The sequence below is a fragment of the Trifolium pratense genome, linkage group LG6 (assembly GCF_020283565.1).
Source record: "Trifolium pratense cultivar HEN17-A07 linkage group LG6, ARS_RC_1.1, whole genome shotgun sequence".
In the NCBI taxonomy this organism is placed as follows: domain Eukaryota; kingdom Viridiplantae; phylum Streptophyta; class Magnoliopsida; order Fabales; family Fabaceae; genus Trifolium; species Trifolium pratense.
In genome coordinates, this window is record NC_060064.1 from 6,220,018 (window position 1) to 6,244,721 (window position 24,704).

Sequence of the window (24,704 nt, forward strand, 5' to 3'; positions counted from 1 at the left end):
CCACATCACATGGGACAGTTTGAACATTTGGATCTTTTTCCTCGTCCAAAACTAAATCCCTAGCATTTTTAATCACTCCAACAAAAATCTCTTATCTTCTACCTTAAGATTTCACACCAACCTTGCTATGAAGATACTAGCTAGTTTTGTTGCAATACTATAAAAATTAAAAGCTGAGATCGAACAGTACCATTCAGTAGCGGGAGAGGATCCAAAGCCTATTTATTATGTGATACTCACACTTTGCTATGGCTTATGAACTCTAAAGTATGGCGATTGAACCAAAATATATTTCATGAAAATGATCTACAATTCAATAGTTAACTTAAATAACACTTCTAACTAGCCCTTACATTCATTCACATAATTGTTTTGTAGGAGAATTTATTTAATTTCCAAAATAACATCACACTTTACAAGCAGTAGTAGAGGAGAGGCTTCTTAGCCAAACAGAGTCACTAGAAACTGCTTCCTCATTATCATTCTTATGCCAACTCCAAAGTGCATGTGATGCATTAACCACCTCAAATATCCCATGTCCAAAGCTAGCCTCTCTGAATATTGATATCTCAGGCTTAGGATCTTGGTATCTGTCATCACATACACCACATCATTATTCAAAATCATGACTTATAAAATAGATTATATTACAAAATTACTACTTCTCTATACACTACAATGCTACTCTAACAATGCTTAGATAAACTAATAAAATATTTGATGTATCTGATGTATATTATAGATCATATACATTAATTATTCAATGAACCTAAAAGTCAACTATTTTTATAAAAAGGATCAGAGGTATTAATTACCTTGTAGCTAAACCTTCGCGATTGCCCCCATCCCCAATGGTAATATGCACCGGACCACAATTGTTGCCTTTGTCTTTATAAACCCGTGTCTGAAAAAAAATAAAATTATTAGTTACCTTGCTATAGAAGAAATGTTAACGATATACTCTCTAACACAGATGAAATAAAAAAAAACACTCACAAAGCGTTCATAGGCATGGACATGACCGGTAAAAACAACATCAACACGAGCATTATAGAGCAAATCTTCCATAGAAGTTTTCATGTTAACAGATTCAGCTTCACCTTGATGAGCTTCATTAGAGTTATACCATGGAGCATGAAGGTTGACCACTACCCAAGGAGTTTTTCCTCTGTTTATCTTCTGCAAGTCTCCTTGAAGCCATTTGTATTGCGAAGATTCAGGGTCGAAATCGGTATAAGATCCCAACATGATAACATGAACACCAGACACATCAAAAGAATAGTAAAGGTTAGAGTCTGATCCACTTTCTTCAAATGGCATTTGCCATCTTGCATTGTATGCTGTGAATGGTGTTCTATGAATGACTGGAATCTTCTCAACATCATGGTTTCCTGTTGTGACCATCCATGGACGTTGACTTGCTAATGGTTCAACCAAACGACCAAAAGAGTCCCATAAAGTTTGTACTAAATCTGCATAGGATAAGTCCCCTGGTAATAATAACATATCATAATTTGATTTACCTAAATGATTCAATGTTGAAACTGTCCACTCTGTTTGTCCAAGATCTCCTGCACATGTTAATAATAGACACTAGTTAAATTTCTTAGCACCTAAATATTAGTATGTGAGTCCGATAAATACAACTCAGTTGGTAGCTATAAAGACATTGATATGTAGTGACTCAGGTTCAAATTCAAATTTCATACTTCTCCATATTTAAAATGTGTCAGTCTAGTCATCAGACTTAAAAAACTAAAAAAATTCATATGTGAAGATAAAGATGAAAGCATGTATATTTAGATTTAGGACTCAATTTAATTGACTTGTTTTTTTAATTTATACAAAACAACTTATACAAATAAATAAGATTTTATAGTATTATTTATAAGTTTTTCAAAGTAGTTTATGAAAAAACAGCTTATGAAGATGCAGTTTTCGCTAGTAAGAACTTATGAATTAACATAAAAAACATATTTATTTGCATAAGCTATTTTTTATAGGTTCAAAAAAAATCTAATCCAAACAAGGACTCAATGGATTCATAAAGGAAATAGCAAGACAATGTAAATTAATTTTACATTGATATTGAACGAGAATTCATTGTATATTATCACGTAAGTATAATTTATTTATTTTTTTGAATGACAAACATAGACTCTTTAACCCTTAGCTCAACTAGTTCAACAAATTGAGATCACGTAAGTATAATTGTAATCGCATTTTAAAAATATGTGCAAAATATTAATCCTCAATGAATGTCAATATAAAATTAGCTTACCTTATAGTTCATGATTTTTTTTAAGATAAAAATAGTGATAATCTATAATAAGATGTAGAGCACATACCAACTACTCCAAACTTGATTGGAAATTGAGAGGGTGTAGTCTTAAAATTGTATGTTTTGGTTGAATCACCCAAACGGTAGTAGTAAACTGTGTTGGATTTGAGAGGACCAATTAGGACATTGTGAATTTCACCAGACTGATAAAGAGTATAATGGTAAGAAGAAGTGGTTCCAGTTGCAGAAAATGAGATTGCTGAAGGAGATGGGCCATATTTCACTTTTGCTGGAGTTGGGCTTTCCGTTATCCATGATATTCTCATCTTGTCTTGGCCCACTTGAGATATATGTACCTGCAAGGCCCACACATAGTCCTATTAGCTTTCTCAAATTCTTACTCTGTTTTGACCCTTCTACCGAAATGAGTCATGGTAATTCAGAGTTCGCCAAATAAATAAGTTTTGACTAAAATTGATTTCTTCTACAAATTAAACTCAAATTTTCTTAAAGAATTAGACGTAGAAATAATTTGATTAATATGATATTATGAATTCAATTGAATATACTGGTTCGTTTGATCCACAAAATATAAATATTGGACAGAACAGTACAGTACAAGACAGAACAACACAGGGCAAACGTTTAAGGTATTGAACAAACTTTGTGTCGTACGATTTTTTGTGGACAAAAGGTTATTTTAGTATTTTAGACAAATTGTGTTGAGGACAAAAAGTTGTCACGTGGTTCTGTGGGGACAAGAATTTCATTTTTTGTCTCGTCCCTTGACCCTCAGTTTGTAAAATCAAACACAGTACAACAGAAATTGTCATGTTCAGTCCCTTATATTTTAGCAGATCAAACGCACCCTTAAAAATAAAAAATATATAACTAGTTTATCCAAAAATCTATATCTAGTGTTAGTAGCAGTACTAACAAAAGATGATGTGGAGATTAATAGATTGCCATTTACAGGCATTGGAAAATTAACAACTTAATTAACACAAAAAATAATGTGTTCCGTGAACTTAGCACAGTTGATAGGGACATTGCATTATATATGTAGGGGGCTGACATTCGAACCTCGATCATCCTATTTATTCAAAAAAAATAATGTCTTTTTTAATTATGTCCCTAGAGCATGGTATATAAAATAATGTCTTTTTTAATTATGTCCCTAGAGCATGGTATATAAAATATCACATCATAATAGGGGAAACATCATACTAGTTAAACATCAGATTGGTATTAGTCAACAGAAAAAAAAAAAACCAGATTGGTATTATCCACTATATACCAACAAAAAAAATTGGTCAAAATGTACCAAAAAGATTGGTATTATCCACTGCCTTTATTTATCATTCATTTTAGGGGAAAAAAGATTTGTTACAATTTTTAAAATTGAAATTCAACTTTAATCTTCTTTAGCATAAATATGTATAAAGTATAATAAATAGTTATAATTTTTTTCCCTTTCTATTTTGTACAAATTTTCCCCCTTTTTTTAGTAAAAAAAGTATAAAGTATAATAAATAGTTATAATTTTTTTTGTATTTTTTCCCTTTTTATTTTGTACAAAAAAAATCCCTTTCTTTAGTAAAAAAAATGGTTTCCTGTTTTAAACTCAATATAATCAATTAATAAATAGTCATAATAATTTTGGAAAAATAGTTTTATTAAAATATCTTTTGGAATATCCAAGAGATTTCTGATGAAATGATACGAATCTCTTCTATAACTTAACAAAGTTTGAGAGTTTAATCTCTCGGCATGTTTATGCAAAAAAAAAAAAATTAATTTGAGAAGTCAACCCTTAAAATGCACCTTTGTTTAAAAAACAAAAAGCAAAAAAAAGTTCATAAGCAAAGAGGGAATTAAAAGATGATTGTAGATATCAATATAGTGTCGGAAGAGTTGGTAATAATATAGTAGTCCACATTATTTACCAGATACATTGAATTTTCAATGAATCTTAAATTTAAAGTTTCTCTTACTTATATTAGGGACCGCAAGAAGTAATATTAGTTCTTATTTAAACTACTTCTACCATTTCTATACTATCAAATCCAAGAAAAAAAAAAAAGAATCTAATTCGTGTTATATGAAATTCACTTAGATATATAAAGACGTACATAAGTGATATTAGTACTCTGTAAATTCTAGCATCCCGTGAATGAATTTGACTCTATCTGGTGCAACACATTTGTGCCGCCACGTTCTATATGTGATCATGGACAACGACATGCAAAGCCAAAACCCAGTTTTCAATTTATGTAGTCGACGTTGTTGCTTAATAAATTTCTCCACCTAATCACCGACCCCAACAAACATCAAACCATCCATGTTGATGATATACAAGTGAAAACTGTTAATTTTATTTTTCTTTTTTTATTATTATTATTAATTAAAAAATGTAATACATAAAAGATTTGTTGATAAATTTCATTCACACATAGATAGATAGATCAAGATGACTCCTCACTTTCAGTACTAAGATTTAGGATGAGTAAATGGAAATGAAAAATTGAGTAGGATTCAACGGTTTTGTCGTGATATGATTGAAACACATTTAATGATTCAATTTCAAAGACATAAATGTACACAGTAAGTCAGTAAGTAACAGATGTATGTACCTGTTGTGGCGATGAGTCATCACCGTCATGAGAGACAAATAATGTTTTACCAGGCGGTGGTCGATTGTAGCAATGTACGGATCCGATGATAATTACCAAAACCGAAAGTGCCAAACCTGGAAAATGTGACCCCATTTTGTTTACAAAAAATGGGTGAAGAGATTTATATTAATTTAATTCCTGTCTGCAATACTAGAAGAAAAGAAAGAGATAACGGTTGAAGAAGAAGAAGTTGAAGGAAGAAAGACGAAGGAAATGAATGTTATTAGCGCTTTCGATTTCTCCTATATATATAGCTGTCCACTGGAGTATATTATATTATTCCTTTGCATTCTTATAAAAATAAATAAATGTTAATAAGTCAAAAAAATAAAATAAAATGGGGCTCTGCCCCCTTTATGTACCAAAAAAAATAAAAAATTATAGCTGTCCACCGGAGTATATTATATAGCTGTCCACAGGAGTATATTATATTATGAAAGACTTTCTTATAGATCACATTCGAAGTCTTAGTTGTATCTTCGCCGTCATCGTCGATGATCAATATTTTTAATTCTTCTCTACAAGTAACTCTTGAAATCGCAACATACAGCTGACCATGTGAAAACACTGGCGACAGAAGATATATCACAACATGCTTTAAAGATTGTCTCTGACTCTTATTAATAGTCATCGCAAAAGAAATCATTAAAGGAGATTGTCTCCGATGAAATTTAAACGGAATTCGTACGTCAGATGGTGTCAGAGAAAATCTAGGTATGAAAACCTGATCACCAATATTACTTCCTGAAATAATTTTTCCTTCAAGAGCATGTTTTCCCAATCTTGTAATAATAAGTCTTGTTCCATTGCATAATCCTAATTTTTGATTCAAATTCTTTAATAGCATAACATGAACTCTAAATTTAAGTCTCAACTTGTGATTTGGGAGTTCCGACGTAGAAATCGTGTTAAAAAATTCGGGAGTATGAACATCATCCACTGTTTGACCATCTACATTCTGTGCGAGTGGAGTATCATAACTCAAATATGTTTTTTCTTCACCAGGAATTAAATCCAACATATAATCATTTATTGTGTCGACTATTGAATTTTTAGGAGCTAATATAACTCTATTTTGGAAACACGTTATATCGTTCATGTTTTGTAAAAGTTGGGGATATGTGCTTTCAACGATAGAAGCAAGAGGATTACATGAATTTGGAATCAATAAATATGATGGAATGTCAAGTTCTAAATCATCGTCATTGTCTTCTTCAATTTCTCCATCGCCAACACCCAAAACCCATTCAGAAAACAATCTTCTTTGATCCGGAAAGGTTAGGATACATTGTTAGCAAAAGAAACAAATGCGACTCAGTGATTTTTTTTTTTTGTAATTAATAATATAGTCACGTTGATATATACCTGACATCAACTACTATTTGCATAAATATCACCTTAATATATATTTGCAGTAATACGATCAACCATACTACTCAACATGAACAAACTTTTAAGTTGAGAAAGACATAAAAAAGTATATTTTTCTTAGCATGTTTAGTTAAAAAAAAAGTAACTTTTAAGTGCAATGATTTTTTTTCGTAAAAAAAACACTAAAAAAATGGTTAACATGTTTAGTTAATTAGTAAAAAATATTGAATTAGGATAAAAAAATGTAAATTTTTTCGAAAAATAAAACACTAAGAAAATGTATGATTTGATGATTTGCTAGATTTCTAATTATCGGTTTTTAATTGTTTAAACTGTGCAATGTAATTTGTTGGTGTTTAATTGTTGTATGAATCTTTCTTATGAAAATCGATAGTGCTTATCAATTATTGCACATAATTTTAATCACAATTGGTATACTTGCCATAGTGGTTGAAAATATTGCCTTGCACTGAAGGGCATGCGGGTTTGAATCCTAATTAAGACAAAATTGTATTATTTTTTAATAAAAATTGCAAGATAAAAATGAAGGGAAAATAAATTAGATTTAGGGTTTGCTTGTGTATATAAGCTTATAAGATAAGAGATATAAAATTTGAATTTTTAGTCTTTGAATTTCACACCTTTTATAACTTAAAGTCCAAAATTTAGATTTTTGACCAAATGTGATGATTTTTTGCCCAAATTTCCATTTTGAAGAAAAGATGCATGAAATGGCAATAATATTCCCAAATTTCCAAATTTTTGCCCAAATCACTTTTAGGAACACAAATCATCATTGTTTAGGTAACAAACGTGGATCATGCAAGAAATGGCAACAATATTTTTTTTTAAGCAAATAAATGGCAATAATATTTGAAACTAGATTTATACCAAAAATAAATTGGAATTTGAAGACCAAAGTTTATAATTTAAAATGTTGCATTATGACATTACTAACTAAAATTGAGGCATGTAAGCCACTAGGTTTGGTCTAGTGCTGAGAAATTTGGGTAATACGCTATAGGTCATGGGTTCAATTCCCACTCATTGTAAAACAAAAAAAATAAAAAATTGAGGCATGTGTCTAACTAAAGAAAATATATCAACAATGTCACCAAATTTTCTTTACCCAATTCTAAACCCCCAAATAAGTTGGGTGAGATGGGTAGCTCAACTGGTTAAGTTAGTTGAGCTAAGAGTTAAGGAGTTGGAGGTCCAGGATTCAAGTCATGACAAGGAGAAAAAAACTAACGTAATTATAATATACTAACTACTAACAATTTGCATATAAAAAAAAAAACCAAACAAGGTAAAGAATTATAATTTACTATATGACCGCAAGTTCAAATTAATAAAATATAAAATATTATTTTCTACTCTTCAAGCACCACCACGATATATTTTTTTTTTGATAACCAAAGATTGAATTATAAGGAGTACTTAGGTGTACTCATCCCTTACAATTCGAGATAACATCATTAGATGCTTTGTAAACAAGCTAACGGAGCATTACACTAGTCAGAACAAACAAAAGAGGAACTATTTCCTATCATTCCTATAAACCAAACCCAAGAAATGTAAATTATTTGATCAACAAGGGAGGAAAAATTAGTCGAATCTCCTCTAAACATGATGTGATTACGCAAGCGCCATAAGCTCCACGTTGTTGCTAACCAAATGACATGATGACCCTTTGCATATTTTTTATTGGTCACTAGCAAATCAAAAGTGACGAAGTGCTTCCAACTCTGATCAAACGGTATAAACTCCACATTCAACCATTTAAAGATTTTGGTCCACACTTGATTTGAGAATGGACATTTGAAAAACAAGTGATTGATATCCTCAGCTTCTCTAAAACAAAAAGCACAACAAGATTCACGTGGATTTACTATAATGCCTTTTCTTACCAACACCATTCGTGTCGGTAGTTTGGTAATAATAACCGCCACCCAAAAATGTTCACTTTAGACGGGATATCGTTCAGCCAGAGTTGCTGAAGCACGTCCACCACATTTGCGCTAATTGCCCTAAAAAGTGTTTTTTTTTTTCCTTATAATTGTGTCAGGATGAAGTATCATTTAAGATTTTGCACACATAATTATTCTTCATTTTATCTTTTAATTTTATTTTATTTTCTCTTGAATTTTTATTTTGGCTCTAGATAGATAGGTATTTTATTTTTCCCATTATTATATGAAAAAGAAAACAGATAAAGGGAGTGTGGTGATGAGAAAAATAAAAACGCAAACAACAGAAAAATGAAGATGAGCGGCGGAGTATTGTGTGGCGGAAGTTCACGCGGCAACGTCGTGCCGAGGTTCTTCAGCCACCGCACATCTTCTCTTCGCGTCTCTTCTTCTTCCTCCAACTCCGGTAACACCACTTCTCATCTCATTCTAATTGTTTAGCTTTTTCCATTTGTTAGCTTCATTCATTATTCACTTTCCCATTGTTGCAGAACATGTTTCTTTTGTAAAGGATGTAGCTGTAATTCAACCACCTCAGCATCTTTCACAACTCTTGAGTATCTTGAAAACTAAAGGTACCAATATTCAAATTATTTGTTCATTTTGTGAACATGTCACTTTGATTATCTTGTGAGTAATTATCCAAGTTCTCTTGAAATTGTTCTATGACTGTATGTATCATCCTAGTGAGGGACTAGATTGATAATGTGAGGACTTTGATCAACATTTTGCAATTTTAGATACTCCCTCCCTTCGTCCCAAATTGAGTGACACGGTTGACTTTTTCGCACTATTAACTATTTTCAAAATATCAATTTTTTATAATTTTTACTATTATACGATTAAAAATATTAATTGTCAAAATTTTACATCGGCATGGGTGAAAAGGTCAACTGTGTCACTCAATTTGGGACGGAGGGAGTATTATTGATATTGATAATGTGAGAGACTAGATTGATCATTGATACAATCACACAATTTCAAGGACCAATTTGGGTATTTAGTCATTATTTTGGTATATGAAACAATGCTATAGAGTATGAACATATGTGGTTTGAAATTTGAAGTATTTCTTCTAGGTTATAATTATTTGTTTGTTATGGTTTGTGTGTAACAGGTGAAACAATTATTTCTCCGGGTGCTAAGCAAGGTTTAATCCCCCTTGCTATACCCCTGTCAAAAAACAGCTCAGGTATGGGTTCAAGAGATAAGAGCTTTGAGAACTAGGGTCTTGTTTGGATAAACAATTTAATTAAATGTTTACTGCATAAGTGTTTATCACATAAGTGCTTATGTATAAGCTATTTTATAACAAAAGATAAAATAAAGTCAACTATAAGCTATAAGCTGTTTTTATAAGCTATTTTGGAGAGCTTATAGAAATAAGCTGAAAACAACATATTGATATGTCATAAGCTGTTTCCATAAGCTCTCTCAAACTGTAGCACAAATGCTTTACGCCAGTAGATAAGCTCAATTTAGTCAATCCAACAGGTCCTAAATCTTAAACTTATGTGTGGAATTGGTTTTGTGATTATTGTTTTCACAGGTGCTGTAACTGCACTGCTGCGATGGCCCACGGCTCCACCCAAGTGAGGCTCCATGTTCATCTCATCTCCTTTTCATGGTTAATTTGTTGTTCTGAATCTGATAGTCTCATAGTTGCAAACAACTGCAGATTGGAAATGCCGGTGGTGGAAGTGAGAAAACACGGAGTTTGGCTTTTAGCTAAGACGGTAAGCGATACTACATTGCGATGTCTATTATTGGTTGCTTGATAATATACATACACATATTAATGGACACTTCATCTTGTGTTTATTGTGACGATATTATGCGAATGCAGAAGATGCTAGTCGGTAATATACATTGATAATTGGTTAATGCAAGTTGTCTATTTGCTTCATACAGGTAGACCAATATATTCACAGGATATTGGTTGAAGAAGATGCAAAAGACAGTCAAGAGAGAAATGAAGAACTCTTTCATGCTTCAGCTGATGCTGGGGAAAAGCTTTACAGAAAGGGTGACTTTGCAGAGTCTGGGGTTTCTAACTTAGATGGCTATCTTCTGAAAAAGGTATTCATAAATCTGTAAACATGTTTGTTCACTTTTGCAATCAACCATTGCAAGAACCTAATCTGTTTTTAGGTAGGTATATTTCCTGATGTCTTAGAACGCAAAGTGAGGCGGCATTTTGATGAAGGAGATCAGGTATTATAAGATTCTTTTGAATTTAATTTGTTCCTCAAGCATTAGTCATAAGTGAATTGATACATATTGTCTCTGTCGGTGTGTGTAAGGTTTCAGCTTTAGTAACGGGGGAATTTTATACAAAGAAGGAACATTTTCCAGGATTTGCACGACCTTTTGTGTTCAATGCTGAGATTATGTTGAGGTTGGTGGTAAACACTTTCCATTACATATCGAATGAAAAATCTGAACTTACTGTTATCAACTTCTAAGGAGCTTTTTTTTCCCTCTGGAAAAACAATTATATAGGGTTGGACGTAAAGTAGAAGCTAAAGATGCTGCCAGGGGAGCTTTGAAATCACCGTGGTGGACTCTAGGCTGCATGTATCGGGTATGAATTATTTACTGAAGTGTAAGCTTGTGATTCATCTCTTTTCCTTTTGTACTTATTCCCATCTATTTCCTCCTTTTCGGGTATTTCTTTGGTGAAATTTGTTTGTTTAGGACGTTGCTAATATAGCCCAATGGGACGATGAGCAAATTGAGTATATTAAGGAGAAGGTGACTGAGGAGGGAAGGCAAGAAGATCTTAAGAAAGGGAAGGCGCCTGAACAGGTTTCAGACTATATTGATTTGAATATCATTTCTATCAACGTCAAACATGCATAACAAGAGCATGTGCCGATTCATGTTAATCTTTCTTATTTTCACTTTCAAATCAATTGCAGGTTGTACTGGATGAAGCAGCTTTCTTGTTAGATTTGGCTTCTATAGAGGGAAATTGGGACGACTATTTAGAACAGATTGCCAAATGTTACGCGGAAGGAGGACTCAATGATATTGCAAAATTCATTCTTTATCAATAATAATTTGCTTGAGAGATTTTTGTCTATCTACAGGCTTTCAGGGCCTTCCCTGTTTGGTGTTTCCGGTATTTCATCTTAAGTATTGGATATTTTTCCTTAAATTCCCATTTTATCAAATCTTCCTCAAATACCTATCATTTTTCATGCTTTACATGTAAGAATAATGACACTAACTCATTATTCATATGTAACTTAATACTTGCTTGCATACGAAATAAGTCAATATATCAGCGCACGCGCAATGTCTTGATTATTTGCATCTCTTTTACCTATAATCAGTTCTTAGTATGTTATTGCAAGTTGATGAGAGAGAGAGTGTCTCTAGTATGTTTGTATCAACAACGTGAGCAGCTACTAAAAGTGCTTACAATCAGAGAAAGGACATTTTTTGCTGCATGTTGATTTGAACCTTCTAAGTTAATTAGTCAAGAGAAGTATAGCTAATTTAGATTAGGGGTGGAACATATCAAATTTTCAAGCAAATCATGTAATGGAATGTATGCAACATTGTTGTTTTGGCATATATACTGACCAACTGTAATTTCAAGTAGCAACATATAGTATCAAGAGAAAGTGATTAATAGTTGAATGTGAAAAATAAAAAATAACATGGTCTCACAACATTACCCTACATCAGAATTCCACTTTGAGCAATCTGGTGTCATTGGATTATTACCCCCCACATTCCTTTATACACACCAGTTGTTAAACACCACCAATTTAAATTACAACTTTCTTTTTTTTTTTAAAATGACTCCACATTTATTTAAAAAATGACTTAAAATGACTTAAAATGACAAAAATGTAGTTGTGAATCTGTGATTGATAGTTGTAGGCAGCATTATTTAGTAATTAGTGTGAACACTGAACAGTATCCATCTTCGATGGAAGCATATCCTAAAGATATTCTGATACATTGCGTGTCGAAAATAATCAGGTAACACTTGAAATCCAAAGTCATTGTTAGAGTTGAAATTTTTAAACTCACAAACAAAGTCATATTATATTAGATAGGTGACCGACTCTCATTCATGAATATAACATAGTGCTTATTAGTAACTTCACTTCCAAGATTCTATATACAGTCATAACATATAATACTCCATTTTTTATTTAAAAATATCGACAAATTTTTTGATGGGATAACTTGATTCCATGCTGCATAAATGAGAATCTCTACGTTGTAAATGTAGAGAGAGAGAGAGATAGAGGATACCGACATGTAATTTGTAGGCATTCTTGCGTGTCAAAGAAAATGTACAAAATGTCCAATCCAAAGCCAAGGAAAGAGATCTGATGGTTTCTCTCCCGACCCCCCTCATTTCTTTTCTACCCCCTGAATTTCTTTTTTTGTCCTTGAGGGTACTTCGGTTTATACGAACCGATTTTTTTTGTCATGCTAAAAAATTTCGGTTTATATAAACCGAAATATTGTGTTCCAAATTTTTTCCAGCTTTCCTGCATAAATTCTGCATGAGACCCTTAACTTCCACAATTTATTTGAAATACTAAACGATGTCCGATTTGAGTAAATGACCACTCGTTGGAAAGCTTAGGGTGTCAAGAATACAAATATAATTTTTGTTTTGAGGGTTAACTATCCAATTGGTTCAGTTTGACGAAATAGTGGGTACTGGTACAGAAACAGAGCATAAACTTTTCTCAAACTTGTAGGTAGATTTTCTCATACTATACTTAATGAAATTTAACAATTCCGGTGTCAATATTGTAGTAAATTTTGTCTTCTTTACACTGGAGAAAACATTATTAGCATACGACTTATATTCAGAGAGCTATGATAAATTTACCACAGGTATCTCTACAACATTTTGCAGAAACTTTTCTCGAACTTGTAGGTAGATTTTCTCATACTATACTTAATGAAATTTAATAATTCCAGTGTCAATCTTATAGTAAATTTTGTCTTCTTTACACTGGATTAAAAATCATTAGCATACGACCTATATTCAGAGAGATATGATAAATTTACCACAGGTAGCTCTACACGAATTTTCACATAAATTTTCCTTCTTTTTGGGGGGTATATGTTATTTCGGTTTATATAAACCAAATTTTTTTTCCATGTTTAAAAACTTCGGTTTATATAAACCGAAGTTTGTTGGCAAAAAATTTTCATACCGCAAGGGGCAAAATGGGATATTTGGGGGGTAGAAAAGAAATGAGGGGGTCGGGAGAGAAAACTTCAAGAGATCTAAATAAAAAGTATGTGGTCCTTGCTTTAAGATACTCCTTATAGATCTCTTCACATATCTTCAACTTCGAAGCAATTGCAACTCAAAAAAACACCCTGCACGTTAATGTACCCTCTCCAAAATATTCACCTTCTAAAAAGAATAATCATACTTTTATATATTCCATCTCATTTTCTCTTGCTTCCACAGCCCCATTATATATTTTCATCCTCCATTTTCAAGAAACTAAACACCCTAGACTACTCCCATCTCAAAATTGCATCAATCAACTAGTCTAACCCAAAATATGACAAAATACAACCACTCTTTAATCTCATTCCCAATCCTCTTGCTCTTCCTTTTGTTCCCACAATACCTTCTTTCTCAAGAAAACATTTTTGTTCGTCAGCCAGCTAGTCAACTCATCATCACTCCCCATCAACGCTCAAATTCAGACCCCCAACAGGTTCATTCTAAATTATAGTACTTAACTTTATAAATCGGTCACAAATTCATTCAACAAACAATTTAAAAATTGATTTGCCGATCAATTATATATTTCCGTCTCTAAATTAGTCGCAAAATAGTAAATGTTTTTAATGTGACTAATTAAGCATAGTATATTACATATGTAGGTGCATATTTCATTGGTGGGGAAAGATAAGATGAGAGTGTCATGGATAACAGAAGACAAGGAAACAAAAAGTGTGGTGGAGTATGGAACAAAATCAGGGGTGTATAGTGAAAAAACAAATGGAGAAAATACCTCATACCAATATTTTTTCTATAATTCTGGTAAAATTCACAACACTGTGATTGGGCCTTTGGAACCAAACACTACTTACTTCTACAAATGTGGAGGTTTAGGTCCAGAATTTTCCTTCAAGACACCACCATCAAAGTTTCCCATTGAATTTGTCATTGTTGGTAAGTTATGTTTGGTTTCTTTTGCTTCACGGTTTGGTTTGAGTTATATATGATTAATTAATTGGTTATTGGTTTTGGAGTTATGTTTATGGTCCTATTGAGTTAATTAGTTGGTAAGATTTGATACTAGAAAGTAATGAGTGCTTCAAGCTAACGCAATGGTAACAAGTGGCTTAGGATAAGGTCTTAATAATTGAAAGGTGCGTAAAGTGTACACGATCATTTGATAGTTACATAACTTACCAAAAATATCAAGTTTCATGATAACGTAACCGTGATATTGTTACCAATCATTGCCCCATAATTTCAAGCTTGACAACAAATTTTCAAGCAGGCCCAAAATTACAACTTAACATGCCAATATATTTTGATCATAAATTGTTTTATTTATTGTTTTATGTTCTCTAAATAGTCTAATGATCGCGGCTGAACTCCGAGTTACCGGAGTTTCTTTCACCTAAGAATCAAAGAGTTAATACAAAAAGAAATAGTCTAATAGTAAAACTCACACACACATCACAAATGCTAAGAAATACAGTAGAGAATTGTTAGTCAAACTCTCACCCTGAAACTAAAAGTAATCCTTAAAACCCAAAATAATCAATCATGTTAATCATTAGAAATAGAAGTAATATGCAGAACCATACCTTAATTAATGATGTTCATATAGTGACATGGTTTGGCCTTTGAAATCAACACACCCTGAGAAAACCTTTAGCTTTTTTTTTCTTCAACAAAAATGGGTTCAAAGCATGTATAACTCGGGTATCATGACCTCTTTATTTATAGAACCCTAACTAGGATTATGCATTGATATTTCTATTTTAGTTATTACAATAATAGAATTACACCTTTTGAATATCTTTACACATTAAAGACTCACATTGCTATTCGAGAGTATAGAGATTCTCACAATGATTAGGATCGGTGGAAGTAAATGCTCCTAAGATGCCCTGATGCTTATATAGGTCAACAAATGTAGTATTGAGCTGATGGATGTGGTATTGAGCTTGACTCATCCCAAACGTCCAGTCCCGAGCAATTCTTACACACATTTAAAAAAAAAAAACACCTTATTTGATGTACAAAATTCATTTTCCTTATAAAATAGACATGTAATATCATTGATGATTCAATGAATGATTAATATTTTTTTAACAATGTACATATTATTCTATGTAGGAGATTTGGGACAAACTGAATGGACAGCATCAACCCTAAAACATGTTGACAAAAGTGACTACGATGTATTCTTATTACCAGGAGATCTATCATATGCAGATTCACAACAACCATTATGGGATTCTTTTGGTCGTTTAGTAGAACCATATGCTAGTAAAAGACCATGGATGGTTACACAAGGAAACCATGAAATTGAAATTTTTCCAATTATATACCCAAAAGGATTTGAAGCCTATAATACACGTTGGCCTATGCCATTTCAAGAGAGTGAATCCAACTCAAATCTCTATTACTCTTTTGATGTTATTGGTGCCCATATAATTATGTTAGGTTCATATGCTGATTTTAATGTTGAATCACAACAATATGAATGGCTTAAATTAGATCTTGCTAAGATTGATAGAGTTAAGACACCATGGGTTATTACATTGGTACATGCACCTTGGTATACTACTAATGAAGCACATCAAGGTGAAGGTGAATCAATGAGAGAAGCTATGGAAGAGTTGCTTTATGAGGCTCATGTTGATTTGGTTTTTGCTGGACATGTTCATGCATATGAACGATTTGTATGTCATGTCTTTGATTAATTAATTTTTTATTATTCATTTATTTTATTTTAACATTATATTTATTGATTAATTGGTTTGGAAATTTATTATTTGTTTTACTATCCGGATCCTTTTGCAGACTCGAATTTATGATAACAAGGCTGATTCATGTGGTCCAATGTACGTGACAATTGGGGATGGAGGAAACCGTGAGGGACTTGCATTAAGGTGAGATACATTCTATATTTATTATCTTTTGTTTAATTAGTATAATTTTTTTTGACACACTAGTATTTTTTTTTTATATATATACGTACATTCAATTAAATCATATTATATGATTCTCTTCTTTCTTGTCTTATTGTTTTTCGTCCCTGCCAGTGCAGCGATGTGTATATTTCTCTTTTCCTATTCGAGTATATCTTATGCTCGGATATGGCCTATCGGTATATTTGCTATTTTTAAAAATATTATATGACGTCACTTTACTAAAATAAAATTTTAAAATGTTTTCACATATATATGAATGGTTAGTTTTTTTTTTTTGACATATATATGAATGGTTAGTTGTGATTAGATATACGTGTAAGAAAGTTTGACATTGATTGTATGCAAATACAATTTTTTTTTCTTTCTCGTGGCACTTGATATGTTATGTATTAATTGATTGTTGTCATTAGGTTTAAGGACCCCCCAAGCCCTCTCTCATTGTTTCGAGAGCCAAGCTTTGGTCATGGAAGGTTACGAATACTAAATGAAACTCATGCACATTGGTCATGGCATCGCAACAACGATAAAGATGCAGTTGTAGCTGATGAAATATGGATAGAGAGCTTAAGCAACTTGAAAGGTTGCTCAGAGACACAAAATAACCAAGTTGCTCATGATGAGTTGTAAATTTCAATTTGGAACAATATAAAGAATGTCGAGATTAAATAACTGGGAGTGTCTCAATTTGCTAATCTTTTGGGATGGTATCTGGAATTCGGAAGAGAGGTGAAACATGCCACATATGGAAAAGGATTGTCTCCAGTACATGAGAGAATGCTGTGAATTATTTACCTTTGATTATGGTTTTTAATAATTAAAAAATTTGTACCAAAGAAAATGGGTGGTTGTGATTCCACATGACATAAAATGTCACCGGAGACAACCCTCACCCTGCCACATATAAACACTTGAGTTGATTTTTGTTAAGCTGAGAATAAAACTTGATAAAAAATATAAATACAACTTTCTAAATTTCATTTTTTATATTTTAGTTTTTTATTTGATATGGTACAAGAGCTCAATCAAATTATATTATTTCTCAATTCAATACATCTTTGTCCTTCATTTGAAATCCAAGGTAAGTCAAGTGAAGTTTTTTACATAGACAGCTTCTAAGTTATAATTAACCCTAATATTTTGCATCAAACAAGAGTCCAATTTGAATCCTCTACTTCAATTTCTCTTATGTAGCTTACTATTCTACTCGAATCCTACTGCACTCTCTTCAAAAAACTTTTTAAATTAGATTTGTTTCTTTTAAAATCACTCAACTGTTGAATTTGGGGAAATCATAAATTGCGCACAAGAGAGAAAGAGATTATGCTAATTCATTGAATCAAATAATCACAAATGGTTTAAAACAATAATATGTCCATTGTGCTCGATAAACATTATGTGTCTCTTACAACTTTTGTTGTACGGTGAGATCTACACCACTCCTTAATAATTTGAAATTATTTATCCACAACTAATTTTTAAGAATTTTTTATTATTTGTAGTTGTTGAATAAATACTCCAAATTATCAAAAAAAAATTTATATAAAATCCTTATTATATTCATTCATTGTATCCTCTCAAACATAGTGGATACTAGTAGTATATATTAGACAGATACTAGTGACAACAAAAGAAATGAGAACGACTTGTTTCATTTTTTACACAAACCAAAAGCTCTAGAAAAGTTCCACCAACTAGAAATTGCCATAATAATATGCTTCTAAAATATTAAACGGCAACGCTTTACAATTTGGACCACACCATAATAATTTCCAAACGCGTGAGTGTGGACTTAAAATTTTCAATTCCATATCCAACATAAGAAAATCACTTTTTTTTTTCTTCCCTTTAATACAAAGCAAAGGCACTTAAAAAAATAAAAAGACTTATTCAACCTTTTTTAATAGATAAAAATAGATTTTATACATTTCATTTCATTCAAGCATCGCCACATGAACGGTCCAGATCAACTCATCGAACGGCGAAGATCAAATCAAATTCTTCTCAGCTTATCAGCTTTGATCACAGGATTCGCTTTCGCTATCTCGTCTCTCCCGATGGCTTTGAAATCGTAACCGCACTCGTGTTTCTCTGGATACCTGTGGGTCCCACAAAACGTGCTTCCACATCTACACTTGAATCCGGTTAACCCGACCCGTTTCCTACACGTTCCGCATCGATTCGGTTGAACCGATCCGATCGATGAATCCGATTCATCAGGCACGATCGACGGTTTAGTCAACGCCGGTTGTTGAGTTTGAGGGAGAGATTCGATTTCCGGTACCGGAGATGCAACAACCACGGCGGTTGAAGTGGAGGCTGATGAAAGAGCGGTTTCGATCGTTGATTTGGTTTTGGCTTGTTCTTGCTCCTTCAAATGAATATCTCTGTAACATTTTGAGCAGAGATTCATCGTAGCTGAACTACCGAAGAATCCGCAGTTGTTAGCGCAGAGTCTGTGACCTTCTGGGGTTTCACATCGGTGCTCTTCCGCCATAGATCGTGGTAGATCTGATGAAAAAACTCTTAACCTGCGTAAATAATAATAATTGACAGCAACAAAAACTTAACGTCACGTAACGATGATGATATGAATATTGTTTCGATTTGAAGAAAATTCGAGGAATAATTGAAAATTGAAGAATTAGATTAGATATAAGCGAATTGAATAGAGGATTAGAAGAATTGATTTGAAAGAGAAATAGGAAGGAAAATTAGTACCTCAATTGAATCGGAGTGGTTGAGGGAAATGAGAAGGAAAGAAAGAGAGAAAAGGGAAAGGGAAATAGGAGAGAAAGAAAGAATGAATGATAACAGAGTCGGAAAGGTTATGATGATGAGAGAGAAAGAGGAAGAAACGGCGAAAGGGGACAAATCGGTATTAATCGTTTTCAAATGGGTTATCGTCAAGGAAATATTAGTTAATTATTATTAATTAATAGAATGGAATAGAATAAAGAATGAATAGTTGTTTGTTTTTGAGGAGGATGATTAGTGTTGATTAAAAACGGTAAATGATAATTTAGTGTATGGGATTAGAACAAACAACAGACAGGCTGGCTGTGACGGCAGTGGTGTGGTGGTGAAGAACGAACGTACGTAGCGGCTAAAATGTATTTAATTCATTTCTTATTTCTCATCCAATGAAACTAGACGTATATTCAAATTCATGAATTCCTAATTTATTTATTTTTTCTCTCTATAATTACTAATAATATTTTATTTGTTTTAACAAAAAAAATTTAATATTTTATTCGTAATTTTATTTAAGGCTGAACTTGATAGGGAGGACCACAGTTTGATCCCCAACTGTATTTGGGAGGAGACTAAAATCACTTGATGTCAGAACTCGCCCAAACTCTGAACTACTATGACCTCTTCCCTATAAACGAGAGGGTGAAAAAAAAAACTTTATTTATTTGAATGAATGAAGGGCGTTGGTTGATACTTGATACTGTATCGTGGAGAGTAGATGCGTGTTTGGATAGAAGGCGTGGTGTCAGCAAGTTGGAGAGTGGGGGGTTGGTTGGTGGTGGGGTCGTTCCTATCTATCTTTTCTAGTGGTGTCATGGAAACAAGATTTCCGGTATATTACTTGGTTGATACAGTGGACGGTCAGTTCGGTTCGATTTTTAAAACATTGAAAATATATTCACGTGATTAGATATTCAATAGTTTGTTTAAAATAGGTCATAAAAGTCCTAATGGATTTAGCTCAGTTGATAGATGCATCACGTTATATACATAGGAATTAGGTTCGAATTCTGGTCACTCCACTTGTCCATCTTTGACATGGAATTTCTAGCCACTAGCCTACCTCAAAAAAAAATAAGCCATAAAAAAAATAGTTTGATTAAAATTATATGGTTTAAATCTTAATTTATTATTTTCAATATTAAATTAAAAAATATAGTCTGCTTCGAAATTGGACTATTATTAATGTCTTTGACTATGTGAAGGTGTTAAAAATGTGATTGTAGTGAACTCAATAAAAAAAGTTATATAGTGACAGACCATCATGGGTGAATAATTCAATTAGTTTGAGTTAAAAGTTAAATGAGTTGATGTCTTAAACATTCGGTGTTTAAGTATTGTGAAGACGAAAAATATTTTTAACAATATTAATAACTAATCACTAGCTTTGTCAAACAGTTATCAACAATAAATTAGTTCATATTGTCAGGAATTTTTTATTTATAGCTCATGTGCATGAAAAAATTGCTAATTATGTGTCACTGGATTTTCCCTTTCACGCTGCAGCCACCATTCAATTCAAATACTGTAACTCAAGAACGGTAGCTAGCTGCATGCATATATGCATCCAAACTTCAAATTCCATCATATGGTTGATGATATGACAAATCACGATGAAATTTTGTTCACGTTCCATCGTTGTTATAAACTTACGATAAAATGAATAATTATACTAGTAGTAACAAGGAAAGAAAACATAACAAAATTTTCAATAATGAATTGGAATACAATGAGAAGTTGCTGGAGTAACACTCCAACTTTAAAAGTCATTGGCATACTTCTTCTTGGTCAACTACTTTCTTTCTCAGTTGCTCTTATGAGCATCACTTCTTCTCTCATTGCCCAATTTGGTATTCTTAATTTGTTATTATAATTTTTTGGTTTTTTTGTCAGATAGTTTAGTAGCTCAAAATTCCACTCTTAAGATAAAGTTATGAGTCATATGTATTTTTAAACTTTCATATGATTTTTATATGTTTCCCTATAATTAATAAATGTAGGTGTTGATGCACCTTTAACTCAGAGCCTATTTACATATGGATCTTTAGCTTTGGTTTATGGAAGCATATTGCTTTATAGGCATCAAAAACCTCTGGTATGTATATACCAATGCATACATATCTTCATTTTTTATTTAGAGTTTAACTTTGATACTTACAGGCAAACATTTTAGACCATAAGGCCTAAGTTTGACATCTTCACCCGAGTTCAAACTTCGCACCTTGCAAATGTATATCAGTTTTATGTGGTATTTGTCCGTTAGTCTACAAATATAAACATTTTTATGATTATTATTTATTGACGGTTTAAAAAAAATGTTAGTGTATATGAATTAGAACATTTTGTTTGTTCAATTATCTTTCAACAAATGAATTTAAATTATTGGTGTTTTTGAGATCTTGCATTTTTTTGCAGGTTTCTTGGTATTGGTATTTATTGTTAGGTTTTGCTGATGCTCAGGGGTGTTATTTGGGTAAAGGAGTGTTACTCTATATCTATCAATAGTTGAAAAAAATACTCTTTCGATAACAAAATATAAGTGAAATTCAGTTTTTTAAGTTCATTGTATAATTAATGTATGATCTCAGATATATTAATTATGCAATGAATTTAAAAAGTTGATATTTCGTCACAAAGGGAGTATAGGATATGTGGATTTAAGCTGAATTTTGATGTAGCATTTTGCTCTGCCATTTTTTCTTTGTATGCAGTTATAAAAGCATATCAATATAGTTCAATTACTAGTGTAACATTACTAGACTGTTGGGTAGTACCTTGGGTAATTCTACTCACATGGATCTTCCTTGGCACAAGATATTCCCTATGGCAATTAGGTGGAGGAACACTCTGTGTACTTGGTCTCTCTTTAGTCTTACTTTCTGACACATGGGATGGTGGTGATGGAGGTAACATTAATTTATTCAACATATTTAGATTTTAAATTCTAATCAATTAATTTTAGTGTTATTATTAATGACAAGAATTATTGTCCAAATTAAAATTTTCAGGTGGATCAAAACCTCTCTTGGGTGATGTACTTGTCATTGTAGGGACAATTTTCTATGCAATAAGCAATGTTGGTGAGGTAGTACAGAAATATTAAGTATTAATTTTACGTGTCCATCTGCACGCTAGTAATCATAAAAATTGTATATGCAGGAATTTTGTGTTAAGAATAAAGATCGAATTGAAGTAGTTACCATGATTGGTGTTTATGGATTCCTTGTTACTGCTATTGAAGTGTATCCTTACAAAATATTAATCCAATTAGGAAATCTAATAGTATAAATTTAGCTTTATTTTATGTCCTATAATTTGGACTAGTTCCTTTACAACATTATTTCATAGATCTGTTTTAGAATTGAAGACTTTGGAATCAATCAAATGGTCTGCAAATATTGTAAGTGGTACTTTTTCTCATGTCATTTTTGGTTTAGTGCATTTAATCTCTAATTTTTTATTGTCAAAAACAGAACACTGAAAATTTATATTTGCATAGTTTAATGTTTATTATACTAGAAATTTAAATTCCTTAACAGGTACTTGCTTTTGCTGGCTATGGTGTGTCAAGCTTCATATTTTACTCACTTGCTCCTTTTGTTCTAAAGGTTTGTTTCCTTCTCATGGACATGTTTGCATTGTGACAATATGATATACTAATTTTGCTCAATTATATAAATGAAATGTTAAATATGTTTTTAATTTCTATAAAATATCATTTTATCAAGTTTAGTCTCTACAAATATTTTCGTCGATGTTTAGTCCATAGCCAAATCGATGATTTTGGTTAAAATTTTCATTTAATGTTTTGTCAATCGCTGAAGTCACTAAACTAGAGACTAAACATCGATGGAAATATTTGAAGAGACTACAACTTAATAAAACAATATTTTATTTATAGGAAATAAAAATATAATAGCAACGAAATTTGAATTGAATTTTTTCTCTTGCAGTTGAGCGGATCAACAATGTTTAATCTATCTTTACTTACATCTGATATGTGGGCTGTGATTTTCAGAGTTTTCTTTTATCACCAAAAGGTATTAATTTTCGAGACTAATTAAGCAGTTCGGTAATTTAGATCAAGATTCATTTGTCATTTAAATGTAACATAATCTCTATTAAATATGATGTTGCAATGTGATCACAAAGTGTTAATATTGCAGGTGGATTGGTTGTACTTCCTTTCATTTTTGGTTGTGGGAATTGGTCTAATCATTTATTCAACAGCGTATGTTTGTTTTTTACATTTGGTCATTTTTAAGCTAAGTTTTGATTATAGTACCTTTATAATACTTCTTCCTCTGTCCCATTTTATGAGACTCAGTTTGATTAAATGCACTATTTATATGTTTTGTTTTTACCGTATTTTTCTGAAAATATATAAATGCAAATATTGTCATATAAGATTTGTTTGATTTGTTTCGGTGAATATTTTCAAAATATCAAATTTTTATAATTTTTACTATTACACAATTAAAAATATTAATAATCGAAATTATGTATTGACATACGTGCAATGGTCAAAGAGGTCTTATATTTTGGGACGGAGTATGTTACTAACTATTGGAGTGTTTTTTTATCAGAGAGAAGAAATCAGTTCCTGCATCAGTTACTACAGAGGATGAGAATTTGAACAACTTAGAATACCAAATAATTAATGGTGAAAATGAAAGCACATAATTTTGATTAAATAGATTTTTTTGCTTCATGAGGAAAATCTCCTTTTGCAATTGGATGGAGAGTCTGTGTTGGGCACTTGGGCTAGTTTCTTTTGTGACTCTAAAAATTATACACTATGTAAAAGCCATTTATAATGTATGATTTGGCAAAAGAAGAAAAGTGGGTAAAAAAAATAAAAGTTAAAAGTGTGACAGATAATTTTAGAAATGTGGAGGTATGTTTATTTAATGTGGGAGTATATCTATCAAAACATTTCTGTTTTGGTAAGGCTCATATGCACCATCGAGGCCTTGTATATAGTAATATAGAGTCTAATAAAAAATAGGTTATGACTTGGTATTGGTCCTTACACTTTATTTTGTTTGGTTTTGGTCCTTGCACTTTAAAAAAAATTTGCTTTAGGTCCCTACCGTTAGCCAACTTTTAAAAAAAACGTGAACAATAATCGAGTGCCATGTGGCCCAATCATTTCATGCCATGTGGCACTGTAAAAGGATTATTTTTTATATTCAATTAAATAAAATAATTAAATTGATTATGTTTGTTACATTATATCGGGAAAGTACTTCATAGTATCGGAGAAGTATCAGAAATTAATATTATTTTTATCTAATTTCTGTTACACTTCATAATATCAGATTATCAGACGAGTATCGATATCGAGTACGTATCGGACACGATACTTCACCATTTTTAGAGTATCGGGGCTTCACAGCATAAGACATATCTTTTTTTTTTTTACATAAAGCATGGCCCGCTAGTTATTATAATTATTATTTGAGAAAAAAAAAA

General features: G+C 31.9%; 6 protein-coding genes across 6 annotated transcripts; 3 read left to right on the forward strand and 3 right to left on the reverse strand.

Moving 5' to 3' along the window:
* Positions 1-270: 270 nt before the first annotated feature.
* LOC123890399 (probable purple acid phosphatase 20) lies at positions 271-5,193 on the reverse strand. Its single transcript, XM_045940007.1, has 5 exons — positions 4,915-5,193; positions 2,349-2,637; positions 997-1,571; positions 816-904; positions 271-590 (listed from the first exon to the last, which is right to left on the reverse strand). Exons 1-5 carry the CDS (start codon positions 5,047-5,049, stop codon positions 407-409), a joined length of 1,272 nt encoding a protein of 423 aa, XP_045795963.1. The 5' UTR covers positions 5,050-5,193; the 3' UTR covers positions 271-406.
* Positions 5,088-5,983, reverse strand: LOC123889211 (ATP-dependent DNA helicase PIF1-like; the record flags this gene model as incomplete). Its single annotated transcript, XM_045938432.1, has 2 exons — positions 5,088-5,098; positions 5,374-5,983. Coding segments are annotated over 2 exons (621 nt in total), but the record flags the coding sequence as incomplete, so codon positions are not given.
* A 2,538-nt stretch (positions 5,984-8,521) lies between these two features.
* On the forward strand, positions 8,522-11,609 carry LOC123890400 (protein IN CHLOROPLAST ATPASE BIOGENESIS, chloroplastic-like). Its single transcript, XM_045940008.1, has 11 exons — positions 8,522-8,703; positions 8,789-8,872; positions 9,415-9,489; positions 9,847-9,889; positions 9,976-10,033; positions 10,209-10,376; positions 10,449-10,511; positions 10,601-10,695; positions 10,800-10,881; positions 10,995-11,105; positions 11,219-11,609. The coding sequence occupies exons 1-11, from the start codon at positions 8,589-8,591 to the stop codon at positions 11,354-11,356; spliced, it is 1,032 nt and encodes a 343-aa protein (XP_045795964.1). The 5' UTR covers positions 8,522-8,588; the 3' UTR covers positions 11,357-11,609.
* A 1,971-nt stretch (positions 11,610-13,580) lies between these two features.
* Positions 13,581-17,462, forward strand: LOC123890401 (purple acid phosphatase 22-like). Its single transcript, XM_045940009.1, has 5 exons — positions 13,581-14,014; positions 14,184-14,475; positions 15,658-16,226; positions 16,348-16,436; positions 16,889-17,462. Exons 1-5 carry the CDS (start codon positions 13,856-13,858, stop codon positions 17,103-17,105), a joined length of 1,326 nt encoding a protein of 441 aa, XP_045795965.1. The 5' UTR covers positions 13,581-13,855; the 3' UTR covers positions 17,106-17,462.
* Positions 17,463-18,176: 714 nt separating this feature from the next.
* Positions 18,177-19,643, reverse strand: LOC123890402 (zinc finger A20 and AN1 domain-containing stress-associated protein 4-like). Its single transcript, XM_045940010.1, has 2 exons — positions 19,197-19,643; positions 18,177-19,006 (listed from the first exon to the last, which is right to left on the reverse strand). The coding sequence occupies exon 2, from the start codon at positions 18,970-18,972 to the stop codon at positions 18,469-18,471; it is 504 nt and encodes a 167-aa protein (XP_045795966.1). The 5' UTR covers positions 18,973-19,006; positions 19,197-19,643; the 3' UTR covers positions 18,177-18,468.
* A 1,172-nt stretch (positions 19,644-20,815) lies between these two features.
* On the forward strand, positions 20,816-24,263 carry LOC123890403 (solute carrier family 35 member F2-like). Its single transcript, XM_045940011.1, has 11 exons — positions 20,816-21,079; positions 21,230-21,324; positions 21,645-21,702; positions 21,941-22,135; positions 22,238-22,314; positions 22,389-22,471; positions 22,578-22,629; positions 22,769-22,837; positions 23,183-23,269; positions 23,396-23,460; positions 23,816-24,263. Exons 1-11 carry the CDS (start codon positions 20,944-20,946, stop codon positions 23,910-23,912), a joined length of 1,014 nt encoding a protein of 337 aa, XP_045795967.1. The 5' UTR covers positions 20,816-20,943; the 3' UTR covers positions 23,913-24,263.
* Positions 24,264-24,704: the final 441 nt, after the last annotated feature.